The sequence below is a fragment of the Peromyscus leucopus genome, chromosome 23 (assembly GCF_004664715.2).
Source record: "Peromyscus leucopus breed LL Stock chromosome 23, UCI_PerLeu_2.1, whole genome shotgun sequence".
Classification (NCBI taxonomy): domain Eukaryota; kingdom Metazoa; phylum Chordata; class Mammalia; order Rodentia; family Cricetidae; genus Peromyscus; species Peromyscus leucopus.
This window is the reverse complement of record NC_051082.1, coordinates 972,450-998,638: the sequence shown is the minus strand read 5'-3', so window position 1 is coordinate 998,638 and position 26,189 is coordinate 972,450. Positions and strand designations below refer to the sequence as shown.

Here is a 26,189-nt window from a genome sequence, read left to right as displayed (position 1 = left end):
CAAAAAAAATTTCCCGCTAAGACTCACCGCGAAAGAACACCTGGAGCCACAAACACCCTACCGCCGCAGCCAGTGGTGTGGCGCTAAATCTACCCATACAAACTCCACCCTCGGCCAATCAAAACGCCTTCCTCCTCGGCAGGACCAATAAGAAGGCACAAATGGTGGCTGCAACACGTAGCCTCAAGGCTTGCTGGGAGTTGGAGTTTAGGATGCAGAACGGGACTCGGCAGCCTGGTTTCCCGCGGCTGATCCCGCCTCCTCGGCTCCTTAGCCAATCAGCAGCGAGTCGCTCTTGCCTCCTCTCCCTCGGGTCCGGCGACCCAGGCCAGGCAGGCGGCTGTCCGGATGTGGGCTGCAGGGCTCGGGATTTGCTTTGCGTGTGGGAGGTGCGACTGGCCGGGTTCCTGGGCAGGAGACTGCTGAGCAGCAATGCTGCCTCGGGGAAGAGCAGTGCGCGGCAGTGCTGGAACTGCGGCGGCAGCGCCGCGGGTGTGGAGAGTGGGGATGGGTTCTTCTGCGAACACTGCCGCGCCCTGCAGCCTCCTGACCCGACCCGGGACTACTTCAGCCTCATGAATTGGTACGCGCGGCGCCGAGTGATGGGAGGGCGAGGCGGACCCGGGAAGTTCGGTTGGCCAAGTTAGTAAAATTAGGCAAGTCTTACCCTAGCGATCATGACTTGGGTCAGAGCCGGCGGGCCTGTCATTTCCAACCAGCTGGAAGACTGAGACAAGACGACCACGGTTCAAGGCCAGTTTAGGCAACTTATCGAGACTGATTCAAAACAAGTTTAAAAAAAATGTCTACAGGTCATTTGTATAATATAGTGCCTAATGAAATTTTAGGAGTTTGCTTGGGAGGAAGAGGGAATCAAGTTACAGACTGGAAAGTTGAGGATGGAGGCGAGGGATTAAAGGAAATAGAGGAGTGAACTTGCAGATGCCTCTAAGTTCTTGGGAAGTGGAGGCCGGAGGTTCAGGAATTCAGGACTAACCTCTGCTTTGACAAAGGCCCTGTTTTTAAACATCGGCAACAACACCAAAAGGAAACGGGCACGAGGTTACAGTATAGGGAGGTCTGAGGGGCGGGACTCCTGGAAAAGGGAAGTCCGGAGGCTGAAAACTCGAAAGGAGCAGAAAGGAGGAGTGTTTGTTTTGTTTTGTTTTGTAAACATAGCCTCACTTTGTAGTCCTTCCCGTCCTAGAACTCACATACATTCACCTGCCTCTACCTCCCCAATGCTGGATTAAAAGCATGCTGGAATAAGATAGGATCCCCAGTTGGAACCCAGCCACAAAAACAGGAAACACCTCATCTCAAATATATAAATATTTTAAAGGAGAAAGTAAAAATAAAACAAGCCAGGTGAGTGCCTGTGTGCCCAGCACTCAGAGGGTAAGATGGAGGATTACAAATTTTAGGGCAACCTGAGCTATACAGCAAATTTGATGAGAGTCTGGGCTATGTAAGACCAGGTCTCAAAAATTGAAAGCACCGCCTGGCGCCCGGCGGTGGCGCATGCCTTTAATCCCAGCACTCAGGAGGCAGAGCCAGGCGGATCTCTGTGAGTTCGAGGCTAGCCTGGGCTACCAAGTGAGTTCCAGGAAAGGCGCAAAGCTACACAGAGAAACCCTGTCCCGAAAAACCAAAAAAAAAAAAAAAAAAGAATAAAGCCTGGGCTACAGAGCAAGTTCCAGGAAAGGCACAAAGCTACACAGAGAAACCCTGTCTCGGAAAAAACAAAAACAAACAAAAAGGAATGAAACAAAGCACTGGTCCCTGGTGGTGACCTTTAACCCCAGCACTCAGGAAGCAGGAACTCTGTGAGTTCCAGCCAACCTGGCCTACAGAGCCGAGATCCAGGACAGCCAGGGCTACATAGAGAAACTGCTCAAAAAAATAAAATAAACCAAGTGTGGTGGCATATGTCTGGAATCCCAGTATTCCGGGATGAAAGGAGAAAGGTCACAAGTTGGAGCCCTTGTTTGAAAAACCAAAATTTTAATTCAGGCTCAAGATTTGAGGGAGAGAGGCCAAGAAATGTTTGTTTCCTCCTGCCTTTTCTTTTGGAGATTGGTACAGAAGTGTGAGCAGAGCTGAACTAATAAAGATTAGATTAAAGGGGAGGGCCATGTGTGGTACACACCTGTGATCCCAGCCCTCCAGCCAGAAGCAAGAGAATCCTACAGTCTGGGCTACACAGAGTCACAGTCTGACTCACTCCCCCAACATTACCACTCCCCCCAAAAGAAAGTAAGTGCTTAATCCTTGCATTGGCTCAGTAATACAACGCTTGCTTTGCATTAGCAAGAATCTGGCTTCGAATTCCAATACTATGCTTAAAAAAAAAAAAAAGACCTGTTTCTAGATATTAATGGCTCAGTGTGGTAGCCTCTACCTATAATTCCAACTACTCAGGAAGCTGAAGAAGAAGGAGTAAAATTTTCAACCCTCAGCAACACTCAACTCAATCTTTTTTTTTTTTTTATTAAGCTGGTAAACTGGATTTATTGTAATATGTCTATAATCCTAGCACTTGAGGGGAAAAGGTAGGAAGAGCCAGAGTTGTATGTTTCTCTTAGCTATTATTGCAAGTTTAAGGCCAGCCTGGGATACATAAGTGCTCCTTTTTTTTTCTTTAATGTCAAGGCTCTAGGCCTGGTAACAGACCTGTAATCTGAGTGATCAGGGAGACGAAAGTAGGTTTTTTTAAGTCAAGGCCTGCCTGAACTATAGAGTGACTTCAAAGTCAACTTGGTTACCTTAGTTAAGAAACTGTCTCAAAATAAAAAGTAAAAAGAGATCTGGTGGGTGAAGGAGGGAAGGCAGTGACTTGGTCCTGAAGTCCTTGCCCAGCATGCAGGAGACACTAGATCCAGTTTTTAACTGGGTGGTGGTGGTGGTGGTGGCGGCGGCGGCGGCGGCGGGAATACAGGGACATGCAGGTTGGGCAAGTGCTCTTAACTCTGGGACACATTTTCATCAGTCAGTTTGTCAAGCTATTAATCTTCCTGTCACTTCAGGGTCTCTGCACTTACACATCTCTCCGCTCATGTCCCTTTTCTGATCTTTGGTCATTTTGTAGTAGCACCATTCAAGTCTCTTAAATGTCATACCCACGTTACCTATTCTGTTCCTGTTCTATTTTCCTTCATTACAGCTACCACGTCTTAAAAAATAACCTTTGTTAATGCTTATGATGTCTTCACCAAGAGCAGACCCAGACCACAGTAAAGAACTAAATACTGTGCATGAATAACGTCTAGTTTCTTTCAGCCACCGATCCTTCAGGGTTGACGTCATGAAGCTTCAGCACAGGTACCAGCAACTACAACGTCTCGTCCACCCAGATTTCTTCAGCCAAAAGTCTCAGGTATTCACTGACCGTCCCTAATATTCCCCACATATGTGCGCAACTGGGTGGGTGGCGGTGTTGATGTAGAAAGCGTTGAGCTGCTAGCTCCACCCTGTGGCAGCAGCCGGCCCCTAGACAGCCAGGCCCCAGAGATGCCATTTCCTCACAGCTTTTATCTGACTTCCCGGATAACTGGAAACCCATCCGTTGAAAATGCAGACTACTCATCCAATGGCAGGTTCTAACTTCGGCTACACTCCTTAAATCCCTGCCCGATCACCGTAGTACAGAAGTTTGGGAATCAAAGAGGACTGGCTCTTGTGGTAATAAAACTCTTTCCATCTCTGTGAACAGACTGAGAAACTCTTCTCAGAGAAGCATTCGACCCTGGTGAATGATGCCTATAAGACTCTTCAGTCTCCCCTGAGCAGGGGACTATACCTTGTAAGGTGATTTCCCAACCCATCTGTAAGTGACTTCCTCTGTATGAGACCTGGCCTAGTCCAGGAGGCTGATCATATTTAGCCTCAAAAGTACGACAGAAGAGAAAAGAGAGAAAAAGATTCTATACAAGTATCATTTTTGTAGTATTCTTTGAAAGTCTATTTTGCTGGTTTCTGTGTCTTTTGAGACAGGATCTCACTGTCTAGCTCAGGCTGGCTTTAGGAATCTAATTCTCTTGCTTCACCTCACCCACATCCAGCTCCTTTGTAATTTTTTTTTTCTTCAGTACTGGGCATTGAACCTATGCCTCATGCTAACTAAGTAAGTTCTCTGCCACTGAGCTCCTGTCTGATAATTACTGGGTTTTTCTTTGCTTTGTTGGGGGAGGGGGAGCTGTGTTTTGTTTGTTGTTGTTGTTTGATTGGTTGGTTGGTTGGTTGGTTGGGTTTTGGATTTTTTTTGTGGGGGGGGGTTGGTTTTGGTTTTCTTTTTGGGGTTTTGTTGTTGTTGTTGTTGTTGTTTTGCGGGGAGCAGGGTGCTTGGTTTTGAATCCACCGAACTATATCCCCAGCTACCTTGTTACTTTTTGAAACAGGGTCTCACTCAGCTGCCCAGGCTGCACTTGACTTGTGATCTCTCTGCCTTGGCCTCTTGGCCTCAGCTGCACCACCAGACCTGGATCCTTTTGTGCATTTTAACTTCCCCGGTTGCATTGTTTTAACTATTTTCTATAAATCTGATGATGGTAAGAGTACTTGGGGAGGTTTTTGCAAGAACATCTGGGCAATTTTAGAATTGAATAGAATGTTTAAAAACATTTTAACATCTGAGCAGAGGTATGACAATCCAAGGTCCAGCTGCAGAGGGCACAGAGTGAGTGAGGTCCTGTACCAGCACTCTTATCTCAGTCCATACTTTCTTTATTACCAGGAAAGCCCCAGTTTTCCAGGCTGCACATGTGACTCAGTGTTAGAGTGCTTATTTAGCCTGTACTAGGATCTGGGCTCCCTCTCCAAGCAGTGTTCACATTTTCTCCCATGAGCATCAGTGTATTCCAAACATGACCCTGATCTGTTTCATTTTCCTTGTTCTTCTCCCTAATAGCTAAAGCTCCAAGGAATAGAAATCCCCGAAGGGACCGATTATAGAACAGACAGTCGGTTCCTTGTGGAAATAATGGAAATCAATGAGAAACTCGCAGAGGCTCAAAGTGAGGCTGCCATGGAAGAGATAGAGTCCACGGTCAGAGGTAATAGGTGAGATTCTCACAAATATCCTTCATGACTAGGTTAGGGGAAATGGGTCAAAAAACATTTGTTGGCCCTCATCATCATCCAGGGAGTTCTTTGTTTCCCGGTCATCTCTAGTGAGGAAAATGAGCCTCCGACATTGACAGAAATGCCTCTGATCACACAGAGATCTGTAGCCCGGCCAGCACTGAAACCCTGACCTTCTGGTCCCACCTGCTTTATTTTTCATTTCATTCCATAGTGTATCAATCAAGGTTCTCTAGAAAAAAAAGAGTATAGGTCTGTTTATTTCATAAAATTGGCCCAAATGTGTGTGTGGAGGCTAACCCAGAAACTGCAGGCAAGACCTGGGACAGTGAGGTGTTTGTGTGCACAACCGTGAGGACTCAGTTTCAGTCCCCACAATTCCCACAAGTAGTCTCTGACTTCACACAGATGCTATGGTTCTCTCTCTCTCTCTCTCCCTCTCTCCCTCTCTCTCTTTCTCTCTCTCTCTCTCTCTCTCACTAAGTAAATATAATTTTTAAAATAAAAAAAGGTGAATGGTGCCTGAGGAGTGACACACAAATGGCTTCCAGCCTTGACATACTTTCGAGCACACATACGAGTGAACACACATACACACTGATGCATGTGCACCTGCAAACACACGTTGCATGCACACACACACACACACACACACACACACACAGTCTGTAGGGCAGGACATCAGGCTAAAAATTCAGGTTGGATTTTTATGTCACAGTCCTGAGTATGCTTTGTGTGGGTGCTAGGTCTAAACCAAGGACTTACACCTGCTAAGTAAGTACTCAACCACTGAGCATACCCACCCTCTATGTTACAGGATTTGTTAGTTTTCCTTCTGGAGAGGCTCATGTGTCCTAGGTTGGCCTTAAACTCACTTTGAAACTTAGGATGACTTTGAACTGATTCTCTTGCCTCCACCCCTCACTGCTGCAATTACAGGTGTATCACTCTGCTCTTCTGGGTTACGGCATTTAAGCAGAATTCCTTTCTTTGAATCCCTCTTTTTTGCACATAATGACCTTACTTAATTGAATGAGACCCTCTCACAATGTTGAGGGTTATCATAGTTAGGGTTTCTATTGCTGTGATAAAACACTATGACCAAAAGCAACTTGGAGAGGAAAAGGTTTACAGTTTATTGAAATTAATACTTATACTTCAGAGTAACAGTCCGTCACTGAGGGAGGTCGGGCCAGGAACCAGAAGGTAGGAACTGAAGCAGAAGCCATATAGAAATACTGCTAACTGGCTTGCTGTCTCTGGCTTGCTCAACTTGATTTCCTTTTATTTATTTATTTATTTTACATCCCCACCAAAGCCTCTCCTCCCTCTCCCTCCTTCCATCTCCCCTCTGCCCCAACCTCAATCCACTACTCCTGTATTTGTTCAGAAAGGGTCGGGCCTCCCATGGGCATTAGCAAAGCATGGCCCATCAAGCTGCCATAAGACCAAGCACCTCCCCCTGTGTTCAGGCTGGACCCCACCTGCCCAGGGATGCCACCACCCACAGTGGGCTAGGCCCTCCCACATCAGTCATTAATCAGAAAAATACTCTGGGGCTGGAGAAATGGCTCAACAATTAAGAGCACTAACTGCTTTTCTCCAGAGATTCAGTTCCCAGCCCCCGCATGGCGACTCATAACTGTCTGTAACTCCAGTTCCATGGATCTGACACCCTCACACAGACACGTACAGGCAAAACACCAATGCACATAAAATAAAAATAATTCATCTCTAAAAAAGAAAATGCCCGGGAGGCAGAGGCAGGCGGATCTCTGTGAGTTTGAGGTCAGCCTGGTCTACCAAGTGAGTTCCAGGAAAGGCGCAAAGCTACACAGAGAAACCCTGTCTCGAGCAAACAAACAAACAAACAAAAATGCCGTACAGGCTTGCCTACAGCCCAGTATTATTGAAGCATTTTCTCAATTGAGGTTCCCTCCTCTCACATGACTCAACTTGTGTCAAATTGACATAAGACTTGCCAGCACAAGGGTGAACTTTACACTCAACTGACTATAAATGTTACCACAGCCACAATCATACCTTCATCAGTAACAAGGGGCATCACAGCCTGGTCAGGTTGTCCTATAAAATTGACCATTTCAGGCCAGGCAATGGTGCCGAACACCTTTAATCCCAGGACTCAGGAGGCAGAGGCAGGAGAATCTCTGTGAGGTCTAGGTCAGCCTGGTCTACAGAGCAAGTTCCAGGACAGGCTCCAAAGCTTCACAGAGAAACCCTGTCTCAGGGGGGAAAAAATGACCATTTTGTGCAGAAAAGGCTCCAGGATTCTCATGTAGGTATAAATTTAAGTACTTAAACAAAAATTGCCAGGCAATGGTGGCGCACACCTTTAATCCCAGCACTCAGAGACAGAGGCAGGCGAATCTCTATCAGTTCAAGGCCAGCCTGGTCTACAGAGTGAGTTCTAGGACAGCCAAGGCTACACAGAGAAACCTTGTCTATACATACATATATATATTTACAATATGCCTATTGTGGATCAAGCACTATGTGTGACTGGGCATATATCAAGTAAAAAAAAACTTATGTATTCCAACCCAGTATGTCCAAATAGAATGTATAAGTTTTACCTGTCTGCCCCCACCAAAGGATATATATATGAGCCTTTCCCCGTTCCCTCTCTGAATTCATTCGTGATTCCTGCAGCTGAACAAAGGTAGACACTGAGTTGTCTTTAACAAGCTTATGCTAGATGCAATTGTACACACCTGTAATCCCAGCTCTTGGAAGATGGAGACAAAAGAATCAGGAGTTCAAGGCTGGCCTCACCTACATAGCAGTTTCCAGGAAAGCCTGGGCTATACGTGAGCCTTGTCTCAAAAAACAAAACGGTAAAAACGTCCTCGGCTGTGCACTCGCAGTCAGTACATTAGCAAGTCTAAAGAATGGACCTAGGGTGGGCTGGAGAGATGGCTCAGCAGGTAAGAACATTGGCTGCTCTTGGAGAGGACCAGGTTCAGTACCCAGCACCCACAGTGGCTAACAGCCATCCTTTACTGGAGTTCTAGATGCCATTTTCTAGGCTCCATGGATTCTGGAACACATGTGTGATGCACTCATACAGGCACACAAACATACACATAAAGAAGTAAAGAAAAAAAGCAATATTTTCTTTAAAGGATAGACCTAAAGCCAGCAGGATTGCTCAGTGGTTAAGGTGCTTGCTACCAAGTCTGACAACCTGAGTTGGATTCCCCCAGAATCACATGGTCTTCTGATCTCCACTTTCATACCATGGCATGCACACATCCCTCCTGCTACAAACACATGTAAATAAATTAATTTTTATTTAAAATATATATATAAACATTTCTCAGCTCCATCTACCAATCTCTTCACTATCAGCAATCTCCTCCTCTCACTTCTAACAAACCATAGCAGCTGCAGACTCTGTGGTTGTCTGTACCTGGAAGCCAGCCTAGAGTATATCTGCCCTGTCACGATGGGGTGGTTTTGAAACCTAAATCTCCTCTCTGTTCAGGGCCTTGTCTAAAAACTTTTAAATGGATTTTCCCTGCTCTTGGGTTTGAAACCAAACATTTCAACATAGCTGACAAGGCCCTGCATGCTCTGCCCTCTGCTTCCTCATCAGTCACAGGCAGCCTTCTACCCCAGGCCTTCGTGAGCGCTATTGATGCGGCCCGAATCTCTCCTCTTTCTCATCCCATCCATATTAACTCCTCTCTGTCTCTGCCCTTGGCCACTGCGATCACTTTACTGCTGTCTGGGTCCGCAGTGTGGACCTCCCAGACTGGCTCTCTGCAGAGGCGTAACTTGTGTCTGTTCTTTGCCTCCCTCTCAGAAAAAGCACCCTCAGCACGACAGGGACTCAGCTAATGGCTGTTAACTAAGTCGCAATAGTAAATAGAAGTGCTGAGCAACCTGTCAGATGGAGATGATCACAGCGTCAGGGCTGGGTGGCCCAGAGCGGAGAGACTGGGGGGGGGAGGGGGCGTGCAGTCAGAAGTGGGGCCACACTCCTCCAGGAGCTTCAGGCATCATCTGGGCTGGAGTTCCCTCACATAAAGCTCCAGAGCAAGGATCAGTCTCAGCGCTGCTGTTGATTTTCTGTGTGACCCTAAAACACTGGCTTCAGGTATCTGAACCTCAGTTCCTTCAGCTGTGAAATGGAGAGCATTAGTTCAGTACCAGTAAGGATTAAGTTTGTGAAACACTTCTAACAACATAGTAGATGCTGGGTTTGTATGGGTAACTTACTGTCCTTTGGATCAATTCCTCAATTTCTTCCCCTGGGATTCAGTTCCCAGCTCCTGCACTCACCAGCCCTGTGCCTAAGGGAGAATTCCATACCTGTCATTGCCTAACTTAGAGATACAATTTATTTGAAATGTTTTAAAGATTCCAAATAAATATAGTTAGATCTGAAGGCATACTTGTAAAATCCCTCATTTTCTGATGAGACACAACAGGCAAATGAAGTGGTTGTGCCTGCTCTGCATTTGGCGTTTTTCTCTTCTAAGATATAATGAAATGGAAATGATTTCATTTTCCTGGACGGCTATATAATTTGCAAGTGGTTGCCTAAAACACTTAGTAATGAATGGTAATAAATGCCATGATGGTAAGGTGTAGAGATGGTCACAGCACACCCCCGATTCCTGTGGCGGTGGTCTTTCCATCACGGTGACACAATGCCTGAAATGAAAAGGTTTCTTCTGACTCACAGTTTAGCGGTCCAGGCCATGGTGGATTGGCCCGCTTGCTCCTGGGGCTGAGGCAGGAACATTATGGCAGCTAGCCAAAAGAGAGAAACAGCAGCGCCTGGGTCCCAGGACCCCTTTCCAGGACGTGCCTCTGATGCCCTAACCTCCCAGGAGGTCCTGCCTCCTGAATTGTCCACCCACTTCTGTTAGCAAAACCAGTCACCGGCCAAGCTCTTAACATCCAGACCTCTTGAGGGACATCCAGACTATGGGGATCTCTCCCTTCTCTTTTTTCTTGTGTGATTCCATAGCCACTTTATAAGCCTTGGCATTTGCCTCCAGACCTTCCTTGTTGAAAATCAAAATGTCCATAGGGCCTGTCAGTACTGCATTTAACAAGAACTGCTAGACAGGTATGGTGGCACATACCTATAATCCCAGCAGTCAAGAGGGAGAGACAGGAGAATAGTGAGTTCAAGATTAGCCTGGCCAAGACAGTGAAGCCCTGTGTCAAGAATGCAGGGACAGAGTGTGCTCAGTAGTCCAGACTTTGCACAGCATGCCTGAAGCCTTGGTCCAGTCCTCAGCAGCACAAGAAGATAAAGGTTGTAAAACCTTGAACCCAAGTCCATCTTGTGTATGAATCGGCATGGTCACAAAGTGTTGCCTTCATGTTATAAGTCTGCTTTTATTCCCCTTTCTCTTTTTTGGGGAATGGGGTGCATTTCAAGACAAGGTTTGTCTGTGTAACAGCTCTGGCTGTCCTGGAACTTACTTTGTAGACCAGGCTGGCCTCGAACTCACAGAGATCCACCTGCCTCTGCCTCCCAAGTGCTGGGATTACAAGCATGCTCCACCACCACCTGGCTTTATTCTAAGTTTAATTAAATGGAAATTTTTAAATAATTATTTTCCTTTTTCAGCTAAACAGAAAGAATTTACTGACAGCATAAACAGAGCTTTTGAACAAGGTATTTAATTCCTTCTTAAAAATTCCTATTACATTTATGTAGCATGTATACATTATATGTGGGGGGGGGTATGCATGAAAAGATCAAAGGGCTACTTTGAAGAGTAAGTTCTCTTCTACAATGTGGTCTCCTGGGATCAAACTCAAGCTGTGGGCTTCAGCAGCAAGTCAGGGCCTTTACCCACTGGGCCATCTCACTGGGCATTTTAAATTTGATTTATTAACTTTATTTTTTTTTTCTTCACTTGAAATTTTTTTTTTTGGGCTGGAAAGACGGCTCAGAGGTTAAGAGCATTGACTGTTCTTCCAGAGGTCCTGAGTTCAATTCCCATGGTTACATGGCAGCTCACAACCATCTGTAATGAGATCTGGTGCCCTCTTCTGGCAGGCAGGCAATCATGCAGACAGAACACTATATACATAATAAATATAAATCTTTTTTTTTTTATTTATTTTATGTATATAAGTGTTTTGCCTGTAGGTATGTATGTATGAATGAATGTGTGCCATACGTGTGCCTGGTGCTCTGGATTCTGGAACTGGAGTTACAGACAGTTGTTGACTACCAGGTGGTACTGGGAATTGAACCCAGCTCCTCTGCAAGTGCTCTTAACAGCTGAGCCATCTCTCCGGCTCTTGGACTTTATTAAAGGTAAAACAGCGTTTATAAAACATAAACATTGAGGCTTTCTCTCAGGGTCAGAGAGTTCATAGAGAGTCCCCCTCCCTTCAATAAATGTTAGATAATTTCACATTTCTAATAAATTCACATCTCTTACAAAAAAGAAAACTTGGGTGGCAGTGAGGGAGAGAGTGACCTGGGAACAACAAAAGATTGCAGAGAAAGTAGAAATCCAAAACCTGTGAGCCAGCATGCACATAGGGCTTGGGGGTTTTGTTACTGTTTGCTTGTTTTATTTTTCTTCTGTGTGCATTGGTGTTTTGCCTGCATGTACGTCTGTGTGAGGGTGTCACAACTTGGAGTTACAGACAGTTGTGAGCTGCCATCTGGGTGCTGGGAATTGAACCCGAGTCCTCTGGAAGAGCAGCCAGTGCTCTTAACCACCGAGCCATCTCTCCAGCACCCTGTGTTTGTTTGTTGAGACACTATCTCTCTCCATAACCCTGGCTGACTTGGAATTCTCTCTGAAGATCTGCCTGCCACTGCCTCCTGAGTGCTGGGATTAAAGGCTAGATGGGGCCTTAACAATGGTCTGGTAGGGGAGACCGTGGAAAGTTTGCTTCTGTGTATCTTAATATCATCTAAGCCAGCGATTCTCAACCTTCCTAATTCTGCAACCCTTTAATACAGTTCCTCATGTGGTTGTGACTCCCATCTATAATTTTCTTTTTTTTTTTTTTTCAGTCTGGCCTCAGACTCTCAGAGATCTGCCTGCCTATACCTCCTAAGTGCTAGGATTAAAGGCCTTCACCAACACCACCCTGCCATGAAATTATTTTCGTTGCTACTTCATATCTGTAATCTTTCTACTGTTAGGAATCATAATGTAAATATCTGATATTTCCGATGATCTTAGGTGACCCCTGTGAAAGGGTCATTTGACCCCCAAAGATCATTCACACTACTCAAAGCAAACTTATTGATAGATCCCTATTATTATTATTATTTGTTGTTGTTGTTCTTTTTTACTCTTTTGCTCTTTTGGCTCTTTGGGGGACCCACCACCCAGCTCCCAAATAATCACACACAGAGACTTATTCTTCCTTAGGAATGCCTGGCCTTAGCTTGGGTTATTTCTAGCCAGCTCTTCTTAATTTAAATTATCTCATCTGTCTTTTGCCTCTGGGCTTTTACCTTTCTTTGCTTCTTACTCCATGGCTTGCTGTGTGTGTGGCTGGGTGGCCGGCCCCTGGAGTCCTCTCCTCCTCTTTCTTGCTCCTAGAGCTCCTTTTCCCAGAGTTCTCCTTCTGTTTATTCTCTCGGCCCACCAGCCCCACCTTTCCTTTCTCCTGCCTCATTATTGGCTGTTCAGTTCTTTATTAGACCAATCAGGTGTTCTAGACAGGCAAAGTAACACAGCTTCACAGAGTTAAACAAGTGCAACATAAAAGAATGCAACACATTGGGGCTGGAGAGGTGGCTCAGGGGTTAAGAGCACAGGCTGCTCTTCCAGAGGTCCTGAGTTCAATTCCCAGCAACCACATGGTGGCTCACAAAAGAATGCAACACAGCCAGGCAGTGGTGGTGCACAACTTTACTCCCAGCGCTCAAGAGGCAGAGGCAGGCGGATTTCTGTGAGTTCAAGGCCAGCCTGGTCTATAAAGTGAGTTCTAGGAGAGCCAGAGCTGTAACACAGAGAAACCCTGTCTTGAAAAACCAAAAAAAAAAAAGAAAGAAAGAAAAAGAAAAAATGCAACATATCTTTGCATCATTAAATATTTCACAGCATAAACAAATGTAATACATCTTAAAATAATATTCCACAACAATCCTCCATATTTTCTGTACACTAGTTTATCGTTTTTTTAATTAATTCTTTTCTTCAAGGCTATCAGCTTGCTTCAGCAGGCCGCAAACACCCTCCTGCTGGCGGGTGGGCACCTTACACCGCACTGTCCCCCAGCCCCCTTATTTATTGTTTTAACATTTACTGCTCCCAGGGTTGGCTACAAAAGACCTTCACTTTAGTGTATATTACACTGATTTGTATTTGTCTAAGTTGGGGTTTCTCAACCTTGCTGACATTCTGAGTGAAAATAATATTTTTATTGGAGGAGGTAAGATCATTCACAGCGTATCTGCCTTTTTTTGGTTTTTCGAGACAGGGTTTCTCTGTGTAGTTTTGGTGCCTGTCCTGGATCCTCGCTCTGTAGACCAGGCTGGCCTCAAACTTAGAGATCCGCCCAGCTCTGTCTCCCAAGTGCTGGGATTAAAGGTGTGCACCAACACCACTGCCCAGCTAGGTTTCACTTCTACTTCCCTGGTTATGGCAGACAAAAATATCTCTAGACTTTGGCAAATGTTGATAGAGGGTGTGCTCACCCTCAAGTGAAGCCGTCAGCCTTTGGGCCGTTTGATCTGGCTGCCTGAGATGCCAGAGTTGGTTTTATTGTTGCCTGATGTGATTGTCTCTTGTTTATTTCAGGTGATTTTGAAAAAGCCAAGGAAATTCTAACAAAGATGAAATACTTTTCAAACATAGAAGAAAAGATCAAGTTAAGCAAGAGTCCCCTCTAGTTGCTAATTTAAAGTTTTAAAAATAAACTTTCTATGTATTTCTTTTCTGGCTTCTGCTTATTGGAAATAGATCTGGGGGCCATGGCATAGCTTAAGGTAGAGAGCGCTTGCCTAGCACATGGAAAGCCCTGGATTTGATCCTCATCACCACAGAAAGTGAGGGAAAGAGGCAAAGAGAATGGATAGACTTTAGCCATTTATGTCATTTCGGTTTAGTTTATGGCTCAGATACTAATGGCTGGCAAAGTACATAGTGTCAGAATGTGGGCGCTCAGTTATTCATTAGATATGAGAGTCAGCGAGCACCCAGCCTAGGCCAGCGGATGAGAGGGTGAAGAGGAGGCCCACCTGATAGATCTCTACTGTCTATCCTCTCACCCAGATAGACGCCATCTTCAAGAGTTCAACTGTGCCTGCCTAGAAAAGATCACCACAGCTCAGCTTATTAGCTGTGGACATTCCCTAGTATCCAGGTATTCCTCCAGCCAATTACATGCAATTCTGCCCTAACTGCATATGGCCTCCAGGTCTTGGGAGGGGCTAGAGCATAGAGGTGGGGATAACTGAAGGAAGGGAAGAGGGGTCCATCTACATAACCTTTAGGGAGTCATCCTCCATGCTGGGTGCTGACCTTCCTGTGCACCGCTTCAGGGTCACCCCTGATCTGTAAGTAACTCCAGGAAACTCAGGGTCCCCAGGGTTTGGCTTAATGGACTATAGTGGTTCTGTAGTAACTGCTGGGTTCTGCCGTCATAGCACAAGCAGCCAGGTGGCCAGGGAGGCGCTCAGATGATTACAGAGAGTATTTATGAAACAGAGGTAGGCAAAGGTTAGCCGTGGGCTTTCTAGCCTCTGCTTCACAGCCACAACTTCACTCTGCAGAACCAAGCCATTTATTGGGGTCTTCCTCCAACTGCTGGAAAGCCTTACCCAACAGGATGAGGGCTTCTGCCTGTCGCTACACAGATTGAGCCTCTGCTCTAGTCTTCCCTGGCATGCATATAGACTATACATGCATACATATATACATACACACACACATACATACATACACACACACTCTAGTCTCTCCACCGGGCCACCTGCAGCGTTGTCAGGTTGTAGGGAGCAGATACTCAGGTGAGAGTCTCTTGCATTCATGAGTGCTTGTGTGTGTGTATGTCTCTGTGTGTGTGTGTGTGTGTCTGTGTGTAACATCAGTCAGCCCAGGTGGCCTGATTGTTTGCGAGGGATCACTACTGAACTGCCCCAGATGGTTGTTTGGCTTGGACAGCCACCCACAGCAGGGCCTTTGTGTGCCAAGGCAATAATGTAGAGAACTCTAGTTAATCCCACCAGTCCAGAATAAGACCACTACCACAGTTTAAAGCCAAATCGGAAGCAAGCTTTAATTAAATACTGGCTAGGTGGGTGAGCCTAGACCAGGTCCATCTCTAGGTTTCCAGCAAATGGCCTCAAGTCATGGTTGCAGTGGCTTAAGTATTTCCAGTCGGGCAAGCGTACATCCTGCCTGTGAACCTCCCGCCTACATGTGATCAAGCACGTCTGGTGTAGATGTGTCAAAAACCTTGTTTAGGGAGTGAAAACATGTGGCTTGCTATCTCCCAAAGCAATAGCCTCCAGCATTTCAGGAACTGTCTTGTCTGCCTTGGGCAAGGGCCTTGCAGATCAGAGGCATTTTTGTTTCATGGATCTCTTGGGCATAGTAATTGAAACTTAAAATGTAACTTTGGCTCTCACATTCCCCCCTTGAGTTGTATCCTGAGTCAAATTCTTGACTCTGTGATGGGTACCTGTTTATATTGGGATCTAATAACCGTCAGCTTAATGGTACTCAGACAGGAATTACCATTTAGTTAAGGCATCCATGATGCAAGGACCAACAGACAACACCTGATCTGACCTCCCACTCTGCCCTCCTCCTGTGCGTGTACAGTCACACACTTGCATACTCAGATGTGCTACAGACATACCACATGAACACACACATACAAATCATGCCTGAACCAATTCTCCAGAAACAAGCCTCTATAATGCAGCACTTTGACCTTGTCTTAAAAAATGTGAGATTTGAAGTTCCTCATACACAGGTTTACTTAGTTAACAGGATCTACTGATCATCACAGCAGCTGTGTGGCCTGAAGATTTTTGGGTGTATCAGTACTGGCTCTACCTACCTGCCTCACAGTTTCCAAAAAAAAAAAGTCAGTTACTTGTCTGAACACACCAGGAGCCGTTTAAGCAAATAATTACCATGCAAGCAAATGTGCTGGTTAAGTTGAATGCTTCTGCAACAATGGAGAAGAAAGGCGGTTAAAATACTTGAGAAGACAATTCTCGTTCCTCCTACAGAACAAGGATCCGCACCAAACCAGTCTGTCCACAAAAAGAAATCGGATAAGCACTGACAGCTCTGGAGGGGCCTGAGAGAAATCCTCACTTTACCCCATTCCATTAGCTGGAAAGGCTGCTCATTCCTGATTTAGGGCACAAACTACAGAGGCGTTGTTTCTGAAACAGCTTCTAAGATCACTGAGTGTCCTAGTCGGCTATCTGTTGCTGTAATAAACACCGTCAGAAAACGCAGTTTGGGAGGGGAAGGGGTTTTGTTTTTTTGTCTTACCCTTCCACAGTCTGCCACGGAGGAAAGTCAGAGCAGGAACCCTGAGGCAGGAGCTGAAGCAAGGGCCGTGGAGGAACTCTGATTACTGGCTTGATTTTCATGGCTGTCTCAGCCTACATTCTTAATACAACCCAGACCCACTTGCCTATGGGTGTCACTGTCCACAGTGTGCTGGGTCCTCCCACATCAATCATTAATCGAAAGAATGCCTCACAGGCTTGCCTGCCGGAGCAATTTCTCAATTGAGGTGTCCTCTTCCCAGCTTGTGACATTGACAAACTAACGCAACTGACCCCTTGTCAACATGACACACAAATACTTCACTGTTAGACCATAACCTTTCTTTTTTCAAAACAGGGTTTCTCTGTGTAGCCCTGGCTATCCTAGAACTCACTCTGTAAATCAGGCTGGCCTCAAACTCAGAGATCCACCGGCCTCTGCCTCCCGAGTGGATTAAAGGCATATGCCATCGCCACCATCACCACCTGGCTCCTGTGATATCTGTTAAGTTGGCAAGTGTCTATTTGTACTAGCTGTTATGGCTTTCCTCACCTTGTTTTCTCATGGTTACGGGAACTAACACAGTCACTCTCAGGCTTCTGGGAGTGTCCTTAATAAGGAGGCCACAAAGGACTCTGTATTGAACAATGCATTCTGACAGGGTAGTATGACTACTTAGAAAACAGAGCACCTTAGAGCTCCAACCACAAAGTCTTTGAGATGGTCTTTGCTCAAGAAGTCATCTAAGGCCAGGCAATGGTGCCTTTAATCCCAGTACTCGAGAGACAGAGGCAGGTAGATTTCCGGTTTGAGGCCAGCCTGGACTATAGAGTGAGTTCCAGGACTGCCAGAGCTACATAGAGAAACCCTGTCTCAAAAAAAAAAAAAAAAAAAAATCTAACTTCCCAGAAAATATTTGTGAATTTTAATGACTTCATTTCTCAAGACTGCCAATACTCAATCACTCTCTGGTTTCTTGAAGTGTTATTGGAATGGTCACATAAGTCTTTTTACATTCTGTAACAGTGTCTAGTGATACATCACTGCTTATAACACAATCACTTTGTGAGAGATGCTTGCAAGAGATCCTTGAAACTTAATATTTTTAAGAAATCACACAAGGAAAGATAGTCACTTGCTTTCTAAGTCTTTTCATTTTAAGGAAAAAATACTCTTTCCTTATAGGTTTTCACAGTAACCTCTTTCTAAGATACTCATTAAGAAGCCAAATGTCATCGCTTCTCGGCCTTTTGGCTAAGATCAAGTGTAGTATCTGTTCTTATTAGTTTAATATCTGATACGTCCTCTATCGAGGACAATATATTAAATGGATTTTTGGAGATAGGAGTTGGAATAGGGGCTTGCTCCGTCCACTCCACGCATCGACCTGGTATTGCAGTACCTCCAGGAACGGTGCACCAAAAAAAAAAAAAAAAAAAAAAAAAAAAAAAGAAGCCAAATGTCTCAGAAACCATTGGGTCTTGGTGTTTAGGCTTCTGCTGCCTGTTTTCTTTTTAGGACTGGAAATAACACGGTTTGTAAGACTTAATGAAATGGTCCTGTGGGCCTCTTTACCTGAAGTGGACACAACATGGTGGTGGAATAGGAATGACTAATTACACACAGTCACTCTTAGAGAAGCATCCAAGACACGAGAGACCTAGTGCTCTCGCGAAGTCATATACAGAAAAATGGTCGCCACTTACTTGCTGTGTACGTTTTTCAAAGGACAGAATATGCTTCCTTCTTACTTCACAATGACTTGTTCCTACAGAGCCTGTTAAGAAGGCTAATGTATCAGAAACTGTCAGGCTCATAGAGCTTGTTTGTTTGTTTCTTTGTTTGGTTTTGGAGACAGGGTCTTTCTGTGTAGCCCTAGCTGTCCTAGAGCTCACTCTGTAGACCAGGCTGGCCTCAAACTCAGAGATCCACCTGCTCTGCCTCCCCAGTGCTGGAGTTAAAGGCGTACAACACCATGCCCAGCTTACATTATTTATCTTAAGTAACAATTAATAAATTCAGTCTAAGGCTTATGGGACTGTTGGCCAATGAGGTAATCAGATAGACCTGAAGTGAACAATTGATGGTGATGGGGGAGGAAACCTTGTATGAGGAATCTTAACAGGTCTTATTAATAAAATCAAACCTGCAGCCAGTTATTGGGGTGAATGCTGGAAGATCAGAGAAGCAGAACAAGCCACAGCTTCCTCACCTCGACAGTTCCTCAGCTGATCCTGTTTCCTCAGACTGGAAGCTTCTGTGTCCTCATCCCAATGGATCTCAGCAGAACTGCTGCTCGAAAGCCTGAAGCCTAACCAGATAAAAAGTTTCTAGTTCCTGGTTTTCACACCTTATATATCTTTCTGCCATCACTCTTTGGGATTAAAGGCGTGAGTCACCATGCCTGGCTGTTTCCAATGTGGCCTTGAACTCACAGAGATCCACAGGGATTTCTACCTCTGGAATGCTAGGATTAAAGGCATGTGTGCCACCATTTTTCTAGCCTTTGTATCTAGTGGCTGTTCTGTCTCTGACCCCAGATAAGTTTATTAGGGTGCACAATATTTTGGGGAACACAATACCACCAACAAACCCTGCACAAAATACAGTTACCTTTAGAGATGCATCCAGAAAAGACCTGACTCTTACCTCTCTCAGGAAGTCATATAAGGAAACACTATCACTACTGGCTTCCCTAAGAAGTCTTACAGTTTCATTTATTACTACACCCTTCCTGATCCTAGCCCTCAATCTAACTCGAGTATTTACTCTAAAATAACTTTAGCCATAACCATAACCTTTTATTCATCCCTAGAGAACACTGTATCAAAACCAAACCTTAAACCTAACCCTAGTTCTAACACCAGCAGAGATCCACGACTGAAGGCTAGCATTCATAACATATCCCTAAACAAGCACCAATCCTTAAACATATACCCAACCCTAGAATTAACTAACCCTAACCTTAGCCTCAACTAATTCTAACCCTAGAACTTACCCTAACCCTAACCCTGGATGACACATTAAAACTTGCCCCATCCCTACACCATCACCCAATCCCTAATGCAAAAGGAACAATAAACTGAAGCCTAACCATGGGCCCAACCCTAACACTAGCCCCATCCTAACCCTAACTAGCCTGGAACAAAGCCTAAACTTAGACCTAACCCAATCCCTAAATGTAACTGTAACCATACCATTAACCCTGATCATAGCCATAAAACAGGACGTAGAGCTGAGTCTTCTCCTAGCCCAAACCCTAACACTAACACTGGGTATAATTGTAAGCCAGTCATAACCTGACCTGAGCTCTAATTCAAGTATTAAACATAACTCTAATGATAATTTAGACCAAACCAAAAGACAGTCATAAACTTAAAGCTAGACCTGAGTCTAGCTACAACACTTGTTCTAAAAGTAGTTCTAGCCCTAACCTTAGCCATAGCCACAACTATATCACTAGCCCTAGCTAAAACTCTAACTCTAACCTAAGTCCTAAACATTTTGCTACCCTAACACTAACCATATGCTTGAAATGAACCAAAACCTAGACATAAGCCTAACTCTAAACTTCTCTAAACATAATTATATACCTAACTATAGGCCTAAACCTAAAATCTGACATTAAAATGAATCCCAACCCTAAACAAAAAGAAAAACGTAACACCTAAACTACCTCGCCCTAGCCTAAACTTTGCTCTGACCATAACATAAAACCAAACCATACCTTAAACCCTAGCCCTCATTCTAACCATAACCCTAGCCCAAAACCAAAAATTAAACCTAGTCCTAAACCTAAAACTAATCTTAAGTGTAGACCTAAATGGACCCCTACTCCTAATACTAGTCCTCAACACTGACCAAACACAAACCCTAGGTTAACTATAAATCCAACCGGATACCTGGACCCTAAACAGAATCCTAGCACAAACCCTAGACCTGACATGAGCACCGCCCTAATTCTAGTCTTAACCCTTGTTTCAGTTACCTTAGTTGTAACACAAATTCTAACCCTATCCCCAATCCCAGCATGAACCCAAAATGTAAGCCCACACTAACTATCATGGCCCTAGCAATAAACCTAACACTAACCATATCTAGAATCAAAACTCTATCTGTTAATCCTAACCCGAGACCTAACCATCATTCTACTTCTCATCCTAGCCATACCACTAAATATTGTTCTATCCCTAACCATTAACCAAGTGCTAACCTTAACCTTGACCTTACACCTTGAGAGACTCTAGGCCTGTGGGCTAAAGATTTGCCCCAACTTTACAAAAGAACTTTGGATGACTGTCCAGGCTGCCAGCTATCTTTGTCTACTCTCACAAGACTCCCGAAAGTTGCTTGCATCCTTCTCCCGTTTCTCAGGTAATATTATAGCCTTCTGAGGTCTTTGATGTAGTTTAAGAGTAAATAGTTATAATTTCCTTAGTCATGATAAAAGATAAGTTAGATATGAAACCTTAGACTCACAAATATAGGATAGGATATCTTCTTTAATTTGCCAAATACAAATAGACTAGATATTATAAATAGATATTTTGTAACAGTAATTCTTGCTTGATAATTGTTTTGTTATGTGTAATTTTACTATGTTAAAGTTAAAACCTTCCTTTTTGAAAAAAAAAAGAAAAAGAGAAAGAGAAGTGCTGTGGGATGTCCTGTATACTGTGAAGGTGTTGCTCCAATTGATTAATAAATAAAATGCTGATTGGCCAGTAGCTAGATAGGAAATACAGTGTAGGCCGGATAAGGAGGGAGGAGAATTCTGGGAAGTGCAAGGCTGAGTCAGGAGACACTGCCAGCCGCCACCATGAGAAGCAAGATGTTAAGATACTGGTAAGCCACAAGCCACATGGCAAGGTATAGAAATGAGTTAATTTAAGATATAAGAATTAGATAGCAAGAATCCTGCCACAGCCATACAGTTTATAAGTAATATAAGTGTCTGTGTGTTTATGTGGTTCTGAGTGGCTGCAGGCCCCGGGTGGGACTGGAGGAGATGACTCCAGTTACACCACATGGTGGCTCACAACCATCTATAATGAGATAGATCTGGTGCCCTCTTCTGGCATTCAAGCAGATCATTGTATACATAATAAATAAATAAATCTTTAAAAAAAGAAAAGTCCTAACCTAACCCTAGAACACTAACAATAATCTAATAATCTTAGTGATAAACATAAGCCTAGGGACAGGCCTAACCCTACACAAGCCCTAATAGTAAAGCTAACAGAATTAATAACTAACCTTAGCCTTTGCCAAAGATAAAAATCAGCCTTAACTCTAATACCAAACATACCTTAGTCCTATCCCTAGACATCACTCTAAACCTATCCTTTGTCATAATTCTAATTCCTACCCTAATCATAACCCAAAATCATACTCTAGACCTAATCTCAACTCCTCATGTAACCTTATCCCTGACCCTAAACCTAGACCAAAACTCATATTAACCCTAGACCTATCTGTAATCCTGACACTATCCCTAACACAGGCCAAGCCCTAATAATAACAATAACCACAACCCAAACTTTAGCCCTAAACCTAACTCTCAAACTAATATACACTTAATGCACACTTTAGGGTTCGTTTTAATATTAACCCTAACCATTGCCCCAACCCTAAACACAAAATGTTCTAGCAGTAAACCAAATACTAAAACTAGCCCTAACGCTAATGCTAGTCCCATTGATAACACTAATCCTTGTCCTGCCAGAACTAACCCTAAACCAAACCAAAACCCAAAACTTATCCTAGTCCTAAAAATAAGTCTATCTCAGTACTAATCCTAACCCTAGGTCCAACCTTAACCCTAAATCTAACTATACCCCTAACCCTTACCATAGCCTAATTGCTAACCCCAGCCCTAACCATAAACACTAAACCAAACCACAGCCATGTTAACCACAGGCCTAACCAAAAGCCCAAGTCTAAGAACAGCCTTAAACTGGACTGCAGCTGGAACTCTACCTAGAACTTCAATACCAGCTTCAATAACCTTAGACTGCACATAATCCTGGCCAAACTTATAACTCTTAAACCTAAACCTAGCCAAGCCCAAACCTAATCCTAGAGACAAAACTTAGCCTTGGCCATAATAAAAACTAAACCTAATCCCACTCTAACCTAAGTCTACCCTAGTCCTAAATAAGTGGTTCTTAATCTAGGGTTGTGATACCTTTGGGGATAAAAGGACCCTTTCACAAGGGTCACATATCAGATATCCTGCATATCAGATATTTACATCACAATTCATAACTAGAAAAATTACAGTTATGAAGTAGCAACAAAATAATTTTATGGTTGGGGTTACCACAATATGAACTATATTAAAGGGTCACAGCATTAGAAAAGTTGAGAACCAATGCCCTAAATAGAAACATAACCATAAATGTAACCCAATCACTAATTCTAGTTCTAATCCAAACACTAGCCTATCCCTAAAACTAAAACTACCTCTACCCTAACCATAAGCCAAGCACTAGCACAAACCTTAACCCTATATCCAGCCATAAATTTAACCCTAGAACAAATCTTTTTTTTTTTTTTTTTTTTTTATGTATATAGTGTTCTGCCTGCATGTATGCCTGCGGGCCAGAATAAGGCACCAGATCTCATTACAGGTGGTTGTGAGCCACCATGTGGTTACTGGGAATTGAACTCAGGACCTCTGGGAGGGCTGCCAGTGCTCTTAACCTCTGAGTGATCCCTCCAGCTGCCCTAAAACAACTCTTAACACTAATACTAAACCTGAATCTATGCATAATTGAGGGGGTCCCTGCAGTATCATACAGGAAGTAAACCACAAGAAGTGGTAAGAGTGAAAACCTGGTGCAGATTGACTTCATCAACCTGGATCTGACTTCGGGGAGTCTAATAACAGGTGGTTTATTCCAGTGTATTTAAGCGCAGTATAGTTTGGAAAAAATGTTCTCTGGTGTAATACAATCCCACTGCACAAAGAAACGTAATTGCACTGAAACTCAACTCAGGGTACATGTCATTTCTACATAAAGATGGGTGCTAGAGATACACAACCTGTACATGCTTAAGGGACTAAAGGTCTGGCCTGGTCTAGGTCATACAGATAGCACAGAGAACTATAAGAGTTATAGTTTGGGTCACCTCTGGTCCTGCTTGTGGGAGCTTGCATACGGCCTGGCCCAACAGATAATCAGATCACCAGGATGTTTTTCACTTCTAACTTACAGCTTTCTAGGTGGAGGAAAGAGTTTTCCCATTGGAAAGAATCCTGTATCCTTAGCATTCTCCTGGTTTCTCTGAAGATTTGTAGACACAAGGCTCTTCAAGCTATGCTCCCAACAGAGCAATACTATCTTAACTATAGAGCAAACAATCTTAACTATATTGTTTAATCCTAAATTTATCACCAGTGTAGCCCTACACCTGTCCTAACCCTAGTACTAACCCTAACAATAACCTCAGGCTGAAAGGTAACTTCAGTCCTGATCATCACTCTAATGATAACAGAACCCTAACTCTAACCTGTAAACTGAAATTCTAAATGGTTTATAATAATATATATATATATAGAACAACCAGTACCAGATATTGTGTAAATGCTGAAAGATAGAGAGACTAAGGAACAAGCCACCTCTTACTGTCTAGTGACTCCTGGAGCCTGAAAAGCTTTCCTCAGCCGAAAGACTTAGTTTCCTGTCTCCTCATGCCTTATATATCTTTTTTCCTTTGCCCACCCACATCATTTTCCTTGATTCAACTTTTCTCTCTGCGCTGGGTAATTAAAGGTGTGTGACACCAAGGCGGGGGAATTAAGGTGGTTGCCACCATGTCTGGCTTCTATATTATTATCTTCTTACTTTTGCTGTCTTATTTAAGCAAATTTATAGTTATACAGATATAATCACTACACTAACCTAGCTTAGAACCCTCACCGACCCAGCTCTACCTCAAATCCAGATCAGAAACTAACCTTAACTCTACCTGTACCCCTTAATTCTAATCATAATAAAGCCCCAACCCTAACCTTATCCAAGCCTAAACCTACACCTAATACTGCCCTAAGCCCTGCTGGGATGTCCTGTATTTGTAAATATATGTTACTAATGATTAATTGACAAATAAAACACTGGATTGGCCAGTAGCCAGGCAGGAAGGATAGTGTAGGCAGGACAAGGAGGAGGAGAATTCTGGGAGGTGGAAGGCTGAGGCAGAGAGACGCTGCCAGCCTGCCCGGAGAAGCATGATGTAAAATGACTGGTAATGAGCCACCATGAGATTTATAGATGAAAATGTAGCTTGAGAGTTTTCTCTCCAGGTCCCACAAGCCCCGAAGTCTGACAGCCCACTTATAAAATAAACACACAGACGCTTATATTGTTTAAACTATTTGGCCTAATGGCTCAGACTTCTTGCTGACTGTTCTTATATCTTAAAAACCCATTTCTATAAATCTATGCCTTGCCACGTGGCTCGTGCTTACCAGCATTTCACATGCTACTTGTCAGGGTGGCAGCTGGCAGTGTCTTCCTCCGCCTTCCTGTTCTTCAATTTCTCCTCTCTGTTAGTCCCGCCTATACTTCCTGCCTGGCTACTGGTCAATCAATGTTTTTTTTTTTTTTTTTTTTTTTTTCCGAGACAGGGTTTCTCTGCGCAGCTTTGCGCCTTTCCTGGAGCTCACTTGGTAGCCCAGGCTGGCCTCGACTCACAGAGATCCGCCTGGCTCTGCCTCCTGAGTGCTGGGATTAAATGTGTCGCCGCCGCCGCCACCACCGCCCGGCTCAGTTTTATTTATTAACCAATTAGAGCAACACATTTGACATACAGAACATCCCACAGCAGAAATGGGTTAATTTAAGATAAAGAACAGATAGCAAGCAGCCTGCCATGGCCATACAGTACAGTTATAAGTAATATAAGTCTCTATGTATTTACTTGAGGGATGCAAGTGGGAGAGATTTGTCCTGACCATGGGCCAGGCAGGACTAGGAAAACTTCAGCTACAAAGCCCAAGCCCTACTTAATACTAAACTAAAGTCTAACTATAATCCTAATCCTAAACTAATCCCTAACAAATCGAATCCAAACCTAACCATAGTAAGATAATACTCACTTAACCATAAGCTTTGTCCAATCCCTAGTCTTCACCCTAACAATAATTATGGCCCCAACTCTAAATGTAAAGCTAGCCTTAACAACAAGCATAATACTAATGATAGTTCTAAACTAACTAGAACACCAGCCCTAACTTTCACCCTAAAGCTGACCATTGACTTAATCCTGAAACTAGCTTCAAATCTCAAAACATTGAACCCTCACTGTTAAACAAAAATAGACCTAATCTACATATGAAACCAAGCCTACTTCTTAAACACAACCCTACCCTAAGCAAACCCTAAACCTAGCACTAACCCTATCCAAAGAAAAGTAATAATCCAGAACCTAACCATAGCCTTAGCCCTAAGCCTAAGCCAGTCATAATGTGAACCCCAGTCCTAGAATAACACTAACTATAACCCTATTGGAATGTTAACCCAAGTCTCAGCTATGACCATACCCAGTCCTAGTCCTAGCTGTAACCCAACTATAACCCTAACCATAACATAGAGCTGTCCCTAATCTTAACCAAATCCTATAATT

At 43.9% G+C, this 26,189-nt stretch overlaps 1 protein-coding gene, 1 non-coding gene and 1 pseudogene across 2 annotated transcripts; 2 read left to right on the top strand and 1 right to left on the bottom strand.

Moving 5' to 3' along the window:
* The window catches only part of LOC114682910, a 33,052-nt pseudogene extending 32,853 nt beyond the window's left edge, over nt 1-199 (bottom strand).
* Nucleotides 162-13,980, top strand: LOC114682919 (iron-sulfur cluster co-chaperone protein HscB-like). Its single transcript, XM_028857036.2, has 6 exons — nt 162-583; nt 3,280-3,376; nt 3,713-3,802; nt 4,907-5,051; nt 10,691-10,738; nt 13,845-13,980. The coding sequence occupies exons 1-6, from the start codon at nt 162-164 to the stop codon at nt 13,934-13,936; spliced, it is 894 nt and encodes a 297-aa protein (XP_028712869.1). The 3' UTR covers nt 13,937-13,980.
* A 3,813-nt stretch (nt 13,981-17,793) lies between these two features.
* On the top strand, nt 17,794-17,983 carry LOC114682924. The gene has a single exon (XR_003733100.1). It is a non-coding gene; the product is annotated as a U2 spliceosomal RNA (small nuclear RNA).
* Nucleotides 17,984-26,189: the final 8,206 nt, after the last annotated feature.

Bases quoted from the DNA above. Each gene is read 5' to 3' on its own strand.
- LOC114682919 (XM_028857036.2), top strand. From the start codon at position 162: ATGGTGGCTGCAACACGTAGCCTCAAGGCTTGCTGGGAGTTGGAGTTT. The intron at 584-3,279 runs GTACGCGCGGCG...AGTTTCTTTCAG, and splicing joins TACTTCAGCCTCATGAATTG to CCACCGATCCTTCAGGGTTG. The intron at 3,803-4,906 runs GTAAGGTGATTT...TCTCCCTAATAG, and splicing joins TGAGCAGGGGACTATACCTT to CTAAAGCTCCAAGGAATAGA.